Raw genomic sequence first — 16,079 nt, forward strand, 5'->3', positions numbered from 1 at the left:
TTAGCAGGAACCGCGTAAGACTGTGTGTGTGTGTCCCTGTCCAATTAGACATCATAACTCCATCCTCAGACGGGTAAAATGCCACTGCCAATGGAACAAAATCATCCCTGTGAAGCACACAGCTGCCTTTGTCCCAATGGGAGTTCGTAAACTCTCCCGCCCCGTTCTAATGTTGTGCGGATCGTGTAGAAGAAACTCTGTTGCTCCCAAATCAGCAGCGTTCCCCAGCTGTGGATAGGCCCTTTGCACAGCATCCGGGTGGGAAATGTCAGATGGTTGCTGACTAGACGCCAGCCCAAGCAGAACCTCCTGCTGGAAACTCCAGAGGAGGTAGAAGAGTCTGTGGTGCTTGGAGCGGTTTTGCCGTCACACGTCTGTCCCCTCTCCCCTCCCAACCTTTCACTCTGTTGGGATGGATTTAGTGCTAGTGAAAGTCCCAGGTGACAGGGTTTTAGGTTGAATCCTGGATTTCTCCCAGGTCTAGCCTGTGGTTTGTCAGTATAACTGTACAGGAAGAGCTGCACTATGCCAGTATAGCTGTATTTGCAGACCCTCCCAATGGAGATGCAGCTATGCCAGTGAAATGCATTTGCCAGTATAGCTTGTACCAGGATGGGAATCCCGGCAACCCCAGCCTTGCCTAGGGGACAAAGCGGGTTCCTGTTCCTGTAGATAGGAGACCATGTGCTGCTGGCAGACCTGATCCAGAGCCCGCCGCAGTCAGTGGGAGCCTTTCCACTGGATTGCTTGGGCTTTGGCTCAAGCCCCAGGTCTCCTGAGTTCAGAGCTGCAGACAAAAACCCGAGGACCCAATCCTGCACAGCGCTGAGCACCCCCTGCTCCAGCAATGGGTGCTCGCAGGGCTCAGCACTTCACAGCATCAGGTCTTTAGAGGGATAGAAACCAGCATTAATTCTGGGTCCCACGCACTGCGCCAGGAGTGTTAATTCGCACCGAGCCCCGGATCTTTGGGGTTTGTAAAGACTGATTCATGCAGCATTAATGAAAGCCAACATATAAAAATATATACAGGTGGACACTCCTGGTGCTTTCCTTCCCAGCTTCTGGCTTCCTTGTTCCAGCTGGTTTGTTGCCTCTAGTAAGCTCATTTAAATATCTGTTTGTTTTTCAGTCTATATCCTCTGTCAATAGAAGGCCTTGCCCAGCAGAGGCTGCCCTGGGTCAGTCCTACAGCAATAAATCATCCCCTAGTTTGGAGGCACCCAGTTAGACCTGTCTGTATCTGGCCTTGTGTCCCCCCCCACCCCACCTCCTTCAGCCCCCAGAATTCAGGCAACGCCCCTCCCTGTGCAGAGTCATGGCTTGCCAGCTGGGGCACTTTGCTTTCCTTCAGCCTTTTTATCTCCGATCTCACCCCTGCTTTGGCACCTTGATGCCATGGCAAAGGGCTGGCGAGGTGCGAAGGGATCTGGCCAGGGGAGGATTCCTGCGGTGCAGGCATTATGGACGACAGCCGTAAGGCTGTCTCTCGAGGAGCCCCTTGCAAGCCTTGGTACAGAGCGTTGGTGTTGCAGTGCGGGGCATGCCAGGGAGGCTGCTGGAACTTAGCCCAACCTCCAGGCTTCTCTCAGGTATGCCAGGGCTTTCTCCAACCCCTCAACTAGCCCAGTCCTGGGAGGGTGCTAAGGTGGCTTAAAGCCACCCAAGGAATAGTGCAGCTCCTGGATCCTGTAATACCTGAAACACATGTCCAAAATCTCTAAGCCAGGTGGAACCTTGGGAACAGAAACGATCTGAAAATCTGGTCCCTCGAACCCAGCTTCTCGGAGCTGGCCGGATGGTACCCTGGCCCACGGACTGTCAAGCTGGCAGCTAACCAGAGCGAAGCCAAAGTTGGCGGCTGTGCTCTGCGAGACAGAGCCCAGGGGCTCCATTGCTGTTCAAGACAGCTGCTGAAATCGAGCAGCTGAGCTGACGTAGGGTACTGGGTCATGCCGGGTTCTGTTGCCTCGAGTGACGGAGTGTAACCAGCCCCGACGCAGCAGGCAGAGCGTACGGCGACCCCTGGGGAGCAGTAGGTAGCACTGCGCTGTGGCTATTTCTCAATAACCCATGGGCTGGAATCTGGAGCTTTCGGGCTGCCAGCCAGGTTCTGCTCTGATCAGAATCCCTGGGCAGTGCGGCTGGATGGCTAACGCTGCCCTGATCTCCTTGCAGGATAAAGTGAACTATTCGCTGTGCTCAGGGCCTAGGCTTGAGGCTGCGCTGGCGGCGAAGGACCGGGAGATTCTCCGACTCCTCAAGGACATTCAGCACCTCCAGAACTCTCTGCAAGAGCTGGAAGAGTCCTCAGCCAACCAGATTGCGGACCTGGAGCGGCAGCTCACAGCCAAGAACGAAGCAATTGAAGTACGTGCCCCTTTCTGTCCCTCCAAGTAGGAACAAAGGCTCCGGCCTTCCATTGTTGGGGGTGGCTGCCTCACCCCCTCGGGCACCTGCAAATTACACAGTGAAGTGCTGAGCAGGACGTAGGGGATTCCCGTGGGGAAATCCATCCCTGCTGTCTGTAAATGGAGGCAATCCGAGGGGCGAGGACAACCGCTGTATGGGCCTGATTCCGATCTCAGTGACATGGTGTAAGTCAGGAGAGACGCCGCTGAAGTAAAGAGAGTCCCCCTGGGTTCAGTGAGACCAGAATCAGGTCCTTGCTGCCGGAGCCGAAAGAGAATGTCCATCACGGCAAGTAATGCGCCAGGGTATGGGCCAGAGCATGAGCAGAGGTAAATCAGCCTCGTTCCAGGAAAGCCAATGGAGCTGTGCCAGGTTGCACCAGCTGTGGGCCTGAGCCCCTCTCTTTGTGGGGCAGCTGGACAGCACGTGAGCTCACACTCGAGGGGATTCGCTATCCTGCCGGCACAATGCAGGGCACAACACGCACAGCCCAAAATACTAATCACCATAATCAGATTCTCCCTCCCCCCCCCCTTGGGTGAATTTGTTTTGCATGTGGGCCGCATGTCCTTCCCTGGCAATGATAAGGCTGACGCTGTGCATTAGCGGTGCATGTTCTCTTTGTACACACACGCAGCAGCGAGAAGGGGACAGACCCTCTCCTTCACGTCCGCTCAAAGGGATAGGGACCATTTTGTGCTGTGTACTTTAAATACACTGTCAGTAGGAACTGACCACAGCTGTAAGGGGCTGTCCGAGGGAGGGGAAATGTACCAGGCCAGTTTTACCAGGGGGTCATTCTCATAGACTCGGGCTAGTGGGTTCAATGGCTCTGGATTCTCAGACATCCTGACCGTTGACGTTAACGGGCGGTGCTGGGTGCTCTGCAAATTCTACTTGCCCACCGCACGGCATGGGTGCCCCGTACTGCATGTCACAGGGCCCTGGACTGATGCTTGGCCCAAACCGGAGCCCGGAAGTTGTGAGGCTGCGGGTCTGTCAAGCTCATCAGTTTGTCTCCCTCGTACGGCATCCCGGTCACTTGACTCAGCAGCCTAGGTCAGCGCTGGGGAGGAAGTGCTCTTCCCTCGCTCTCTGGGATGCCGGATGACTGCAGACAGACGAAGGGGAAGAGCTCTGGTAGCGAAGGCCATCTTCAGCCTGCATGGAACTGAGAGCTGGGGGGATGGACCAAGCAATTCTGACTCTTGTTTCACTCTCATTCCTTGTTCAGAAGCTGGAAGAAAAATTGCAGGCCCAGTCTGACTATGAGGAGATTAAAACGGAGCTGAGGTAAGGTCCGCAGCTGCGCGCGATCCCTTCCCTGCCCACGTGCCCGGCTGGTGTGTGCGCACCTGGGAGCACCTGCTCTGAGCTGCGTTGGAGCCAGGCTCCCCAGACGTCTCCCCGGAACTGCCGGCTGGGAGGTACAGCAGCTCTGTAGCACACTTGCCAGCCAGTCGCCGAAGGCAGAGAGCAGCCTAACCCCCCAGCTCATGCCTCCTGACCCTGGGCCTGTGGAGGTCGCCCGCAGATACGCAGTGAGGATGTCACATCACATCGAGCTCAGCGGGGAAAAGCTGTGCCGGTAGCCCCGATGGGAAACCGTGGGCGTTAATTAAAAAACCTTCCCCCTGGTTTCAAAGGCAGTGCTTGGATGGGATGGAGCGGACGTCCTGTCCAGACCTCGCGAGCCGTATTCCTGTGTGCCAGTCTTTGATATGACTGGCAATCAAGGGGGAGAATTAGCAACAGGACTAACCCTGTCTTGTTTCTCTCCCAGCATCCTGAAGGCCATGAAGCTGGCGTCTGCTAATTGCAGCCTTTCCCAGGCAAGTGCCGGAATCTGCTCGGGAACCACTAAGAATCGGTCGCGAAATCCTTCATCTCCAAGCCATCAATAAACATTTCCTAAACGCTGCTTTCTCTCTTTCAGAGCATATCGAAATCAGACGAGCCGCTGCTTCTAGGCAAAGAATCTTTCTATCCATCCCAGAAATACGTTTTGGAAAAGCCAAATCTCTTGGCCAACGCTGGTAGGGCAACCGGGTTTATTTTTTGCATTGTAAACGTGCAGTTTTCATTGTTTGGTTTTATATTTATAATCCTTCCCTACCAATGTATTTATCGTTAAACACGTAAAAATGCAATGGTCATAACCATCCCTGGGTGTGCGCAGGACTCCTGGGTTCCATCACAAACTCTCTCATCGACTCATCCTTGGGCCAGTCACTGACATCCCTTTGGTTCCTTGAAAATGCTGCTCCTTAAGGATAGCTCGCTGAGTGTTTGTGGCACCTTCTATCAGAGACTGCTGGGCAAATTCCAGAACAGCCTCACAGTCCCCCGAGGCAGGGAAGAGGTATTATACGTGTGGGGAAACTGAGGCACAGAGTAGTGATATGGCTCCTCCCAGCTTGGACAAGGTGTCTGTAGCAGTGCTGGGGAGAGAACCCAAACTGTCAGAGCCCTAAGCCGCTGCTTTAGCCACAAGACCATCCTTCTCCACCTGTGCTGCCGTTTCCTCATTGCTAGCCCTGCCCCCGCCTTTGCAAGGTGCGTTGGCGTCTTTGGACAGACGGTGCAAAAGAGGCTTCTAGGCGCTGGTGCAGAGTCTATGCTCCAGCACTGCCATGGTCCCGAGATTCACCTCAGGGGGTTCAGCTGGGGGCACAGCTCTCCGTCGCGCAAGAGCCTGAGAGAACCTGCGGGCTAGCTGGCCCAGGCTCTGCGGGACCAGGAGGGGCCCTGCCTGCCCCCAGCTGTGTCTGCTTTAGGGCTGATGGCAGCAGCTCCTCAGCTGGCATCCCGTGTCTCTGGGGCAGCGCTGGCCTCTCCCTTTGCCTGTGCGGCCGGGGCTTGTCCTGCCGATACGTCTACATTGCCATTCCACGCCCTTGGCTGGCCCGTGCCAGCTGACTTGGGCTCGCGGGACTTGGGCCAAGCGGCTGCTTAATTGCTTTGTAGACGTCCCCAGAACGCAGCCCAAGCTCTGGGACTCGCAGGGTCCGGGTGCCCGGGCTCCAGGCTGAGCCCGAACATCTACAGCGCAGTCAGCTGACACGGGCCAGCCGCAGACTTTTCAACGCCGCGTAGGCAGCCCCTACGGGGACCAGTATGGCCTGGATTCAGCAAAATAGGGCTCGGCTCCACCCAGCTTGGAGTCACTCAGCCACCCCATCCCCTAGTTGTGGACTGGGCGCTGAGGGTCCTGAGCTCAGAATCAGGCCCCAGGCAAGGGGCCGGTGTGATGCCCAACCACAGTGAGTATCCGGATGGTGCGACCATGTCGGCAACAAAGCCAGCTGGCTCTGGGCGTATCGCAGTCCCTGCTGGACTCCACCCGGCTGCTGCTGCCTGGCTGGGAGCACCGGCCCCAACTCAAGCGCCCTGCGCTATAGTGTGTATCTCTCTCTCTCTCTCGTCTCTAGAGGAGGATCATTCTGAGGACGAGTTGGTGAAGGATTCCATGGGCACGGACCAGTCCTACCCCTCTCCCCAGCAGCTCTCTCAGCCCCCCGGGGAAGACCCTGCCTCCCCCAGCCCCCTCCAGCCTCTGCTGGCCCCCACCATGGCCCAGGAAGCCCAGAGGACTTTCTCGTTGTCCCCTTTCCCCAGCCTGGCTGCGGGCGAGCGGCTGCCGACGGACGCCTTGCTCCCCAAGCAAATGGTGCCGCCGGCGTACAAGAGCGAGAACTGCAGCGCGCTGGCCTTTCCCTCCCCCTGCTACGCGGCCAAAGGCCCCCTGCTGCCCACCAACCCCAGCCACGCTGCCCCGGCCAGTGACTCGAGCCCCCCCAGCGACCAGTCGGAAGGCAGCAGCACCGGCTCGGCCGACGAGGAGCAGCTGGACACGGCAGAGATCGCCTTCCAAGTCAAGGAGCAGCTGCTGAAACACAACATCGGCCAGCGCGTCTTTGGCCATTATGTCCTGGGGCTCTCGCAGGGCTCGGTCAGCGAGATCCTGGCCAGGCCCAAGCCCTGGCGCAAGCTGACGGTGAAGGGGAAGGAGCCATTCATCAAGATGAAGCAGTTCCTCTCTGACGAGCAGAACGTCCTGGCGCTGAGGACCATTCAGGTGCGCCAGCGAGGTGAGTGGCCTGGAGGGGGTCGGCTCTCACACTGCGTGAGTTGAGGGGGCGAGGGGGGCCGCTTTGCGGGGAGCAGTTGCAGGATTTTCACTTTGTCTTGCTGGGGGTGATTCCATAGTCCAGAGAGACCCAGGGGAGACTCCCTGCTTTGCACCAGCAGCTGGGAGGGGAAACGGCCCCAATTCCCAAGGCCCGTAAACAGCAGGCAAGGGTCGATCCTGCGAGATGCTGGACGCCTGCCACCATTGGCTTCTGTGGGCATGGAGGGAGGGTGGGGCCCTGGTGAATAACAGTGATTGAAAATAAACCTGAGGGGTCTGCGTCACTGAATGCACTTTATTCATTTCTTCTGACAAGTGGCATTTAATTATTCATGGTAATGTTTCAGGGAGTCCCAATCAATGTGCGGGAGAATGTTTTGTCAAAACAACAAAGTCTTGACATGAGACCGTAGCTATTTACTAAACAGTCTGAGCAATTCTCTAGCACCTCCATGCAAGGGAGCATTGCAAACACTCACCGCCAGAGAAACCTTAGCGCCCTGGCTTACAGCAGGGGAAACTGAGGCACAGAGAGGGACAATTACTTGTCTCAGGCCACACACAGTATATGTCAGAGCTGGGACTAAAACCCAGGTAGCCTGCCTCTTCAATCCTGGACTTGAACCACAAGACCAGCCAGCTTTGCTATGAGGGAGGATGGGATGTTCTTGCCTCTGCAGATTAGCAACATGAGAATTAGGCAGGTGCTGAACCCCTGCAGGCAGATGCTCAGCATCTCTGGACAGAATGAGGCCACTTTTATTGAGGAGCTGACCTTGGCCTGGATTTCTCTAGTGCCTGGCTGCCTGCAGCTCCCAGGCCATTCAGAATTGAACAAATGCAGGCTCAAATCCCTGAAAACGCACCAGATGACACCATGCCGTTTCAGACTGGGCTAAACCCACTGGTAAAATCAGTGCCCTCTGCCAGTAATAAACCGGAACACTGCGGTGTACAGATCACCTAGCCTTGGGTTAAAGCATCATCTCAGCTCAGTGGTGAGAGTAACTTCTGGCTCCTGTGTGACAAGGGACAAGACCCTGAACACACAGTATAAAGACAGGTTTCAGAGTAACAGCCGTGTTAGTCTGTATTCGCAAAAAGAAAAGGAGGACTTGTGGCACCTTAGAGACTAACCAATTTATTAGAGCATAAGCTTTCGTGAGCTACAGCTCACTTCTTCAGATGCATATAAAGTGACTCTCAAGATGCCGATGTTCCATTGTCCATGAGGCCCTGGTGCCTTGTAGACTTTACGCCGCTGCAGCCCCTCTCCTCCCGCTGACAGGCAGGCTGTGGATTTTGCTGCGTGATACGCTGGAGCGACGACCTGCTGCCGCTGTGACTGAGAGCAGACTCAGGTCCTCTGGGGGCTTGGAACTAGCCGCGTTTTCCAGTTGTCTCCTTTTTAACCCCTTGGCTCCCTGATCCTCCTGCAGCTCCCCCTACGCTAACCAGGGGTGTGTGTCAATCAGTGTGGACCATCATTCCAGCTTCATCTCTCTCCAGAAATGACCTACATTAGCATTTAGCAGGCACGTTAGAAATCTCATCTTAGCCCAAGGGGCCAAAGCCGGGCCCAGGCTGTGCAGTTGGAGATGCCTGAAAAGTAGAGAACTGAGGGTACCCCCCCAAAACTTGCAGCATTCAGAGTCCAGCACAGGGGGTCCGGGGGAGGTCTGGAGGGTGTGCAGCTCACGCAGTCGCCTAGTGCGTCAATAGCTCCGTCCTAGTTCTCAGCACACACTTGACTTCTCCAGCCAGCCACTCCTACACTTCCCGTGGCCTCTAGCACTTCACAAACAAATATCCAGATGGTGCGTGGTATCGCAGAAGTCACATGTGCTCCTGGGTCTTTGCTGTACCGTAGGTGGCCCATGACGGGTGGGGTGGAAGGGGCTAAGCCACGGCATCTGTTCACATTTCAAGTGGTAACGGCTGCAATCCAGATAAGACCCACTCAGCTTGTTCTGCTTCAGGAGTCATGAGTAGTGGAAACTGTTTTTTTGTTTCTACGGGCTTGTCTGCATGGGGAAATTGACCAGCAGAGCTGCTCTGGAACCAGAGGAGCGCGAGGCAGGAGGAGACCTCAGGAGTCCATCACCCCACACGCTCAGGCTCCCTGCCAGGTTTTTAGCCTGTCCGGTTCAGCTTATGCTAAAGCACCGCTTGTGAGTCTAGCGGAGACAAGGCAGCGTGCGCCTCTAACGCATGCGAGCTGGTTGAGCCGAGGCCCAGAATTGGCCTGTTAGCAAACAGCAGGTTTTTAGCTCCTCTCGTGGGCCCATCACTGTGGTATCTGGGCATCGGCGCACCTGATGGGTGCTGTACAAACACTGATCACTGACTTCCTGATGACGGCAGCCTGCTCGTTCGGAACCCATGGCCCGATGGGCCCTTGGCCTCTCTGCTGGTGACAGGGACGGAAGGCGGGGGGAAGATCCGCAGGAGGGCGCAGTCGTAGTCAGCAGGGAGAACGGTTATAACACAAAGGCAGAAGACTTGCTGAGCCCAGCCCCGTGAAGCCCGAGGCTCCCAAAGGGACTTTGCCTCCTGTACCTCCCAGGCAGCCAAAATATAGCCCCTTCCCCTCAGCACCTGCAAAGGAGGGCGGGGGAAGCTGAGCTGCGAACACAGTGCTGTGAAATCCCTCTAGACTTTATTCCCCCAGAAGCGAAGTTAATTCACGATGTACGAACACCCACCCCCTGACTCCAGCATCCCTGCTCCGTTTGTGTGGTCCTGCCTTTGTTGCGCCCTTCAAATGAGAGGGCGGTGGGAGGAGGGGGACGAGGCCCTGCTGCGTGGTGCAGGAAATGAACGAGGCGAAAACTGACAGCCAGTTACCTGGCCTCTCTCTTCAGTCTTGCTAGTGACTAATGGGGAGTGATGTTTCCTTAAAACTGGTGTTCCTAAAAATAACTGAACATGAGCATCCGTAAATACTTCCTGACATACAAGTTGAGCTTGTAAAAACAATGCAAGTGACAAATCTGTTATCATGCCTCTTTGATCAGGTAGCATTACTCCGAGGATTAGAACTCCAGAAACCGGCTCTGACGATGCCATCAAAAGTATCCTGGAACAAGCGAAGAAGGAGATTGAGTCTCAGAAGGGAGGTAGGTGGAGAAATCACAGAGCCAGGCGAAGCTCCATCACACAGATGTGTGTGATCCTCAGTGCATACCTGGGATTTACGCCGCCAAGCAGACAAAGCGGTGTTTGTGAGCTGAACCAGCCAAGAGAGGCAGTGGAATCCCACTTTTCTCTCCTGGTTCTTTTCCTCCTGAGATTCCTCACTGGAAAACAGCGTCCAGGACTTGTTAAATGAGCAAAACTGTTGCAGGTGCAGGAGGAGGAAATGAACGGAGCGCTCAGCTGGGTGAATCTGACAGCCACACAAATAATGAGTAATGAGAACAAGTCACAGTATCCCCAGTACCCTTTCTAGTGTGTGGTCACCAGCAGTGAAGCCGCCTTGTGGCAGTTTGATGGTGTGTGTCCCCCCTGAGGGTTATTACTCCTTCCAAGCCAAGCAAAATGGGGAACAGTCCCCTGCCCTCCTTGCGTCCCACATTGCAGCTCAGTGTTCACACACACAGAGCCAGGAAGTGAAACTAACCTGCCCCTCGGCACTGGTAAGCTGGAAAAAATGATAAAAGGGGGGAAACACCACCAATAAAGCAACCCCAGGGAGGCTGAAAACCCAATGCACACTGTCCATTTCATCACCTGGGTTAGTTTGCGCACAGGTAGGGGTGAAAGGTTTGCCAAAGTGTCTGGTGATTTTCATCACCACCATTTTTGAGTGCCGAGTGGGGTCTGACTTACAGAAGGTGGCTGCTCTGGACTTTCTGAAGACCAACCCCCGTTGACGATGGCTCAGGCTGGAACCCCAGAGTCACTAGTTCCTTTTGAAAACCTTGGCCTTGGACAAGGTTAAACTTCTAGGCCAAAATTATCTGACTTGGGTACCAAAATGGCAGTGCCGACCGTACCTATGGATTTAGGCGCCTACCTTTAAGCATCCAGGTTTGAAAGTGTTGGCCATAGAGTTTTTAATCTGGAAGTGTCCCTTTAAAATTAATTCCCTGGTACTCTTTGAACTGCTTAGTCTGAGCACGATATGTATAAAATTCAACACTTCATTTCCAATAGGTCTGTTGAAACGTATGCTGTGTGTGCTGCCCTCTGCTGGACACAGGCACAGAAGCATCTCTGATTCTGGAAGTAATTCCATAATTGGGCTTTCCTTGTAGTTTCAAGTCTTTGAAGAAACATCTAGTATGGTGTGGCATTATCTTGCTACTGGGTTGGATCTGACTCTTAGTAGAACTGAGACAATGTCATTTTGCCATATCCGCATGCACAGTTGTAATAAAAAATTAAATCTTCAGTTTAAGTTTGTGACAGCAGAGGAGAGCAATGAAAACAAACCATTTAAACGTTGTTAGAGAGGAAACAGTTTTCCACAGTTCTGAGTGCTGCTTCACCTCCCTGCCTGCATAAGGGCAAATGTAAATTGAGTTGACATTGTATGTGATCTTTTAAAAACTTCAAATCTAACCCTTTTTCCCTAAAACAGATGATTAAATGAGAATGCACGATCCATGTGGCATGAGCAATCATTAAACCAGCTGTGTTCAGAGTCCATTACAAGAAGTGAAAAACTTTAAAACAGGTAGTCTGCTGAGAAAGCAGAATCCCCAAGAATTAAATTAGATGAGAATGGTGGAAAAACAAACAGGGAAAACAAACATGTCTGCATATTGGCATAATCTTTAATGGGATTTATTTTGCAGTAATAGAAATAGAACGCTGGCTATATATGTGCATGGCAAAACATACGCTCTTCTGGGCACTTATGTCCAGACAAACTCTCTGATTTCATGTGCCTGTGACTTTAAAAATCAGTCCTAATAGAGCTGACATTTTTTAAGATAGATGTGTGCCCAAAGGTGAACGTTATTAAGGAGGTTCAAGGAAAATCTCTTCACCTGGGTTTGAGTTATGGAAGAATTTAAAAACAATTGAAATCATTTTCCATTGTGAAGATACAGGATGCATCATGTAGCTAAATAGGTTGCTGCCATATTCATCTAGGAATGCAGGAAACTGACTCCAGTCACACAGTAGCAGCCAGTGTGGAAACTCCCCTGCCCCCTTAACTTCAACGAGATGTGAACATCACATCCAGACGGGGACAATTTACATGCTAATATATGAAGCAGAGGCAATTTTTTAAAAAGGCAAGGAAATTAAATGCAAAATATGGGCTGCAGAGATAAAATCCTAAAATGGGAATTGTAGAATTTAAGGGGTCAAAAGCAACATTAAATATTAGATGATTATTTGTATTATGGTAGTGCCTGCAGGCTGCAGCTGAAATCAGGGCCCCATTGTGCTAGGCTGCGTACGGCCGCATGGTGCGAGAGAGTCCTTGCCCCAACAAGTTTACAATCTAGACAGACAATACAAAAGGTGGGAGCAGAAAGAGAGGCAACGTGACCTGCCCAAGAGAACAGAGCAGGTCATAGTGGTAGAGTCAGGAATAGAGCCCAGCTGTCCTGACTCGCAGTCTAGTGCTTGAGCTACTGGATGACAGCCAGGTTATTGCCCCTCCACCTGGAAACTGTTCAGCTCCTCTTGTTTCAAGGAACCTTAAAATGGCTGTGAGAGGGTAGAGAAGGAAGTTATTTTTCTCTCTATTTTCAGTTTGGTTACTTTGTGCACTTTGTGTCTAGTCAGTTTCACTATTCCCCATCTGCTCTGTAAGGGCCCTGTCCTGCAAACTCACATGTCTGTCAGTTCTGGGACTGACAACATACCTAAATGTGTGCTGGATTGGTCAGTTTCCCCTGTTGTTTGTGTGGGTCTTTCACACGCCAGCAAGGGAAAGGAAACCTATTTTATGAGAAAATGAGATTATGAACCCGCAGATATTGGCCAGAGGGCCTTTTAGGGGCAGATGTGGCACCTGAAACCATGTTTAACAGACTGCTTCACTGACTGACTAGATTTTAAGTTGGAGCTCCCCCTCTATCTTGGCGCTGCTGCACCTATGCATTGTATTCTGTTCCTGTCTTTGTAGTTAACATGTGGCGTAATATATCGCTGGTTGTGCTGAAAAACATTATTATGGTAAGCATCCCCAGGTGGCGCTGTAACACATAGTCTTCCAAGTTCTTTTCCTTGGCATACGAGCAAATGTTCAGTCTTGGGAAGATATGCTCTGTGTCTTGATGTTAGCTTTATTATGCAAGGCTCAGAGGAGAGAGAGGTGTGGGAGCACCAGGGGAGTTTGCTCTCTGCCTTGGTCTCTGAGGCTATGTCTACACTACAGACCTTACAGTGGGACAGCTGTACTGCTACAGCTGTGCTGCTCTAACGTCTCCCATGTAGCCGTTCTTTGCTGGCAAGAGAGTGCTCTCCGGCCAACATCATTAAACCACCCACAACAAGCGATGTTAGCTGTGTCATCAGGAGGGCCTCTCCTGCCCACATGGTGCTGTCCACACCAGCACTTTTGTTGGTGAAACTTATGTCGGTCAAGGAGGTGGTTTTTTCACTCCCCTGACCAACAAAAGTTTTGCCGACAAAAGTGGTAGTGTAGACAAAGCCTGAGTGGAGTCAGTTCCTGAGGCAAAGTTGCTTCCTGGGAACCAGGCGTTGAGATGGGATGAGAACCCAGAAAGAAGGGATTGCTCTGCATGCTGTTTGATCCCCTCTCTTCCAGGACTGGTGTATGTGTGTAAATAAAAGAAGTTACACTCAGAGTATCCCTAGACACCACATTGCTGATTTCTCCTCCACTGGAGGGCCCCAGATATCTGCCACCTCTCATGAAATGAGCAACAATCTGTTCCCTATGTGTGTACACAATGCATAATAGGACTAAGGACCTATTGCTCCTGGAAACATCTGGCTTTCCTGACTCTTGTGATTTTAACCATGTATCCCATTAATAGAGATTAATTGAATTCTATATGTAAATATTTGCATGGGGTTCTAAATTCCCATCTGGACTTTAGGGCCAACATTTTCCAAAGTGGCTAGTGACTTTTGGGTGTCCATTTCACGACGCATTACGGAGTAATTGTGTCAAGTTTCAGCCCCGAAGGGAATGTGGTTCATAAAGCTGAAGCAAAGGAGAATGGGGGAATACAATGGAAAAGCTTTCTCTGTCCTTCACTAGCATATTAGCAGGCTGTCATTAGATTGCGTTTGTCACAGTTACATAACCCAGCAGTTTCAAAGATCTTATGCTATCTGCAAAAATAGCTTGGCTTTGTTCCCTCTCCACTCACAAACATTCAACTTTTCTGCAGGAGACACCGCACAGGGGGACACTGTGAGTGACACCTTAGTGAGTCAGGTTACAATGATTTTTAGCCATTTTTTTCCATGTAGGGTGCACAGATCTATAAATAGCTTCCATCGTTGTTTGGAGTGCGGTTGTAGCCAAGCTGGTCCCAGGATATTAGAGAGACAGAATGGGCGAGGTCAGATCTTTTATCTTTCATTGGATCAATTTATATTGGGGGAAAAAGACAAGAAAAGCTCTGGGTAAGCTCGAAAGCTTGTCTCTTTCACCAACACGTTGGTCCATGAAAGGTATGACCTCCCCTACCCTGTCTCTCTAGATATAGAAATAGCATCCCAGACTTCCTCCTGAAATACCCTATGCTATATAATCAATATAATCGTATTTGTATATCAGCGCCAGGTTTATTATTAAGAATAGTATTTTTAACAAACATAGCTCTTATATAAAGATATACGGGTGGTGGTGTGAAAGGGACTCGCCCCTGGGTATTTTAACTGGGGGTCGTATCCTCAGCTCCTCCTTACACGAACGCCCCTAAGGGATTCCAAGGGCTGGCTCTCCATGAGGAGCGCATTGACACATGTTCTTTTCCAGGAAGGGCACGGCAGCCCTTCGCTTGTTTCTGCCTGGGGGGATCATTTGTAGACTGTTTGCTCTTTTCAGTGCATTTACAACCAGCTCATCCTATTGGTTTAGATTGTGTCGAGTCCAGCGTTGTGTCTCCAGGCTGCTGAGCCTTAATAGGGCTTTCCGGCTGTAGATCTCAGAGCTCCTTACAAAAGAATGGTTTCAGAGTAACAGCCGTGTTAGTCTGTATTCGCAAAAAGAAAAGGAGTACTTGTGACACCTTAGAGACTAACCAATTTATTTGAGCATAAGCTTTCGTGAGCTACAGCTCACTTCATCGGATGCAAAAGAATGTATCCCCATTTCACAGACGCCCCGTCAGTGTCCCCTACAGGTGCTGAGCTTGTCCCCCTGACATTGGCAGGGGCGTGTGACAGAGGGCATGCAAGTCTTGTGCAGCCCCAGCTCTTTTTAGTCCAAGCAATACAGCTCATGCTTTTAGCTCTGGAAGTCCCCAGTTCAGTCCCTGGTGTGTTGGCCAAGATGGCAGCCATCCCATCTCCTGTGCAGAATGGGCTCTACGGGGTCTTGGGGAACTGGCCCTCCCCGACCCAGCCAAGTCCCTGCTCCTTTAGTTCCAATATATGCTCCGAAGTGAAGGGGAGGGTCTAGCACAGCGCCCACGGCCTAAAATCTCCATGGGCCTTCCTTGGCATGCAGCCAGCAGAGCTGCACCCAGTGACTCAGTGGGGCCTGCCCCACAGCGAGATACCCGGTCCCCAATGAAGTTCCATTTCCCTGCCCCCTCATTCCTGCGTTGTCTGCCCTGTCCCCAGGTGAGACCAAGAGCTTGGCTGCTCCCCAGGTGGTCACCAATGGCAACAGCAACTCGGAAGAGGCCATTAAAAGCATCCTGGAGCAGGCCCGGCGGGAGATGCAGGCCCAGCAGCAGGCCCTGCTGGAGATTGAGTCCAGCAGCAGGGCCGTGGCCACGCCGCCTGCAGAGCGCTCCACCTTGGCCGCCGTCAGCCAGAACATTGTCCAGGCCTACATCAAGCAGGAGGAGGGGATGCTGGGTACCAGCTCCAGCTCCACCTCCACGCAGACCCCCCTGACGGTGCTGTCCCCCGCCGCCTTCGTGCAGAGCATCATCCGCAAGGTCAAGTCGGAGATCGGCGACGCCGGCTCCTACTTCGACCAGCACTGGGCATCGGAGCGGAGCCTGCTCAGCCGGCCCTACACCTCGGTGTCACCCTCCCTCTCCTCCTCCTCCAGCTACTCCAGCCTGGCCAACGGGCGGGCCTGGCCGCGGGGGGAGCCCAGTGAGGAGGAGCTGGCTGCGGGTGAGGACGAGCCCCACAAAGCTGTGGAGTTGAAGTCCGAAGGGGCCAGCTCGGAGCCGCAGAGCGCCGGCCGCCTCTCCTATTACCCGGCGTACGTACCGCGAACCCTCAAGCCAACTGTCCCGCCGCTGACCCCGGAGCAGTACGAGATGTATATGTACCGGGAGGTGGACACCCTGGAGCTGACCAGGCAGGTGAAGGAGAAACTGGCCAAGAATGGAATCTGCCAGAGGATCTTCGGGGAAAAGGTACCGATCCGGCTGGGGCTGGCCCAGGGCCTGGCTGGAGCCCCAAGCCC

The 16,079-nt window shown here is 52.8% G+C and overlaps 1 protein-coding gene across 14 annotated transcripts in view; it reads left to right on the forward strand.

Moving 5' to 3' along the window:
- Positions 1–16,079, forward strand: part of CUX2 (cut like homeobox 2) — a 228,626-nt gene that overhangs the window by 198,373 nt on the left and 14,174 nt on the right. For all 14 annotated transcript variants that reach the window (XR_012155035.1, XM_073312603.1, XM_073312590.1 and 11 more), the window contains 7 exons: positions 2,179–2,370; positions 3,647–3,705; positions 4,196–4,244; positions 4,349–4,448; positions 5,844–6,503; positions 9,562–9,663; positions 15,275–16,029. Coding sequence is in view for 13 of the 14 variants with exons in the window: in XM_073312603.1 (XP_073168704.1) it covers positions 2,179–2,370; positions 3,647–3,705; positions 4,196–4,244; positions 4,349–4,448; positions 5,844–6,503; positions 9,562–9,663; positions 15,275–16,029 (1,917 nt within the window). In the remaining variant the exon portion in view is untranslated. The remainder of the gene's footprint in view (positions 1–2,178; positions 2,371–3,646; positions 3,706–4,195; positions 4,245–4,348; positions 4,449–5,843; positions 6,504–9,561; positions 9,664–15,274; positions 16,030–16,079) is intronic.

This window comes from Lepidochelys kempii, chromosome 15, assembly GCF_965140265.1.
Source record: "Lepidochelys kempii isolate rLepKem1 chromosome 15, rLepKem1.hap2, whole genome shotgun sequence".
NCBI classification, from domain to species: Eukaryota; Metazoa; Chordata; order Testudines; family Cheloniidae; genus Lepidochelys; species Lepidochelys kempii.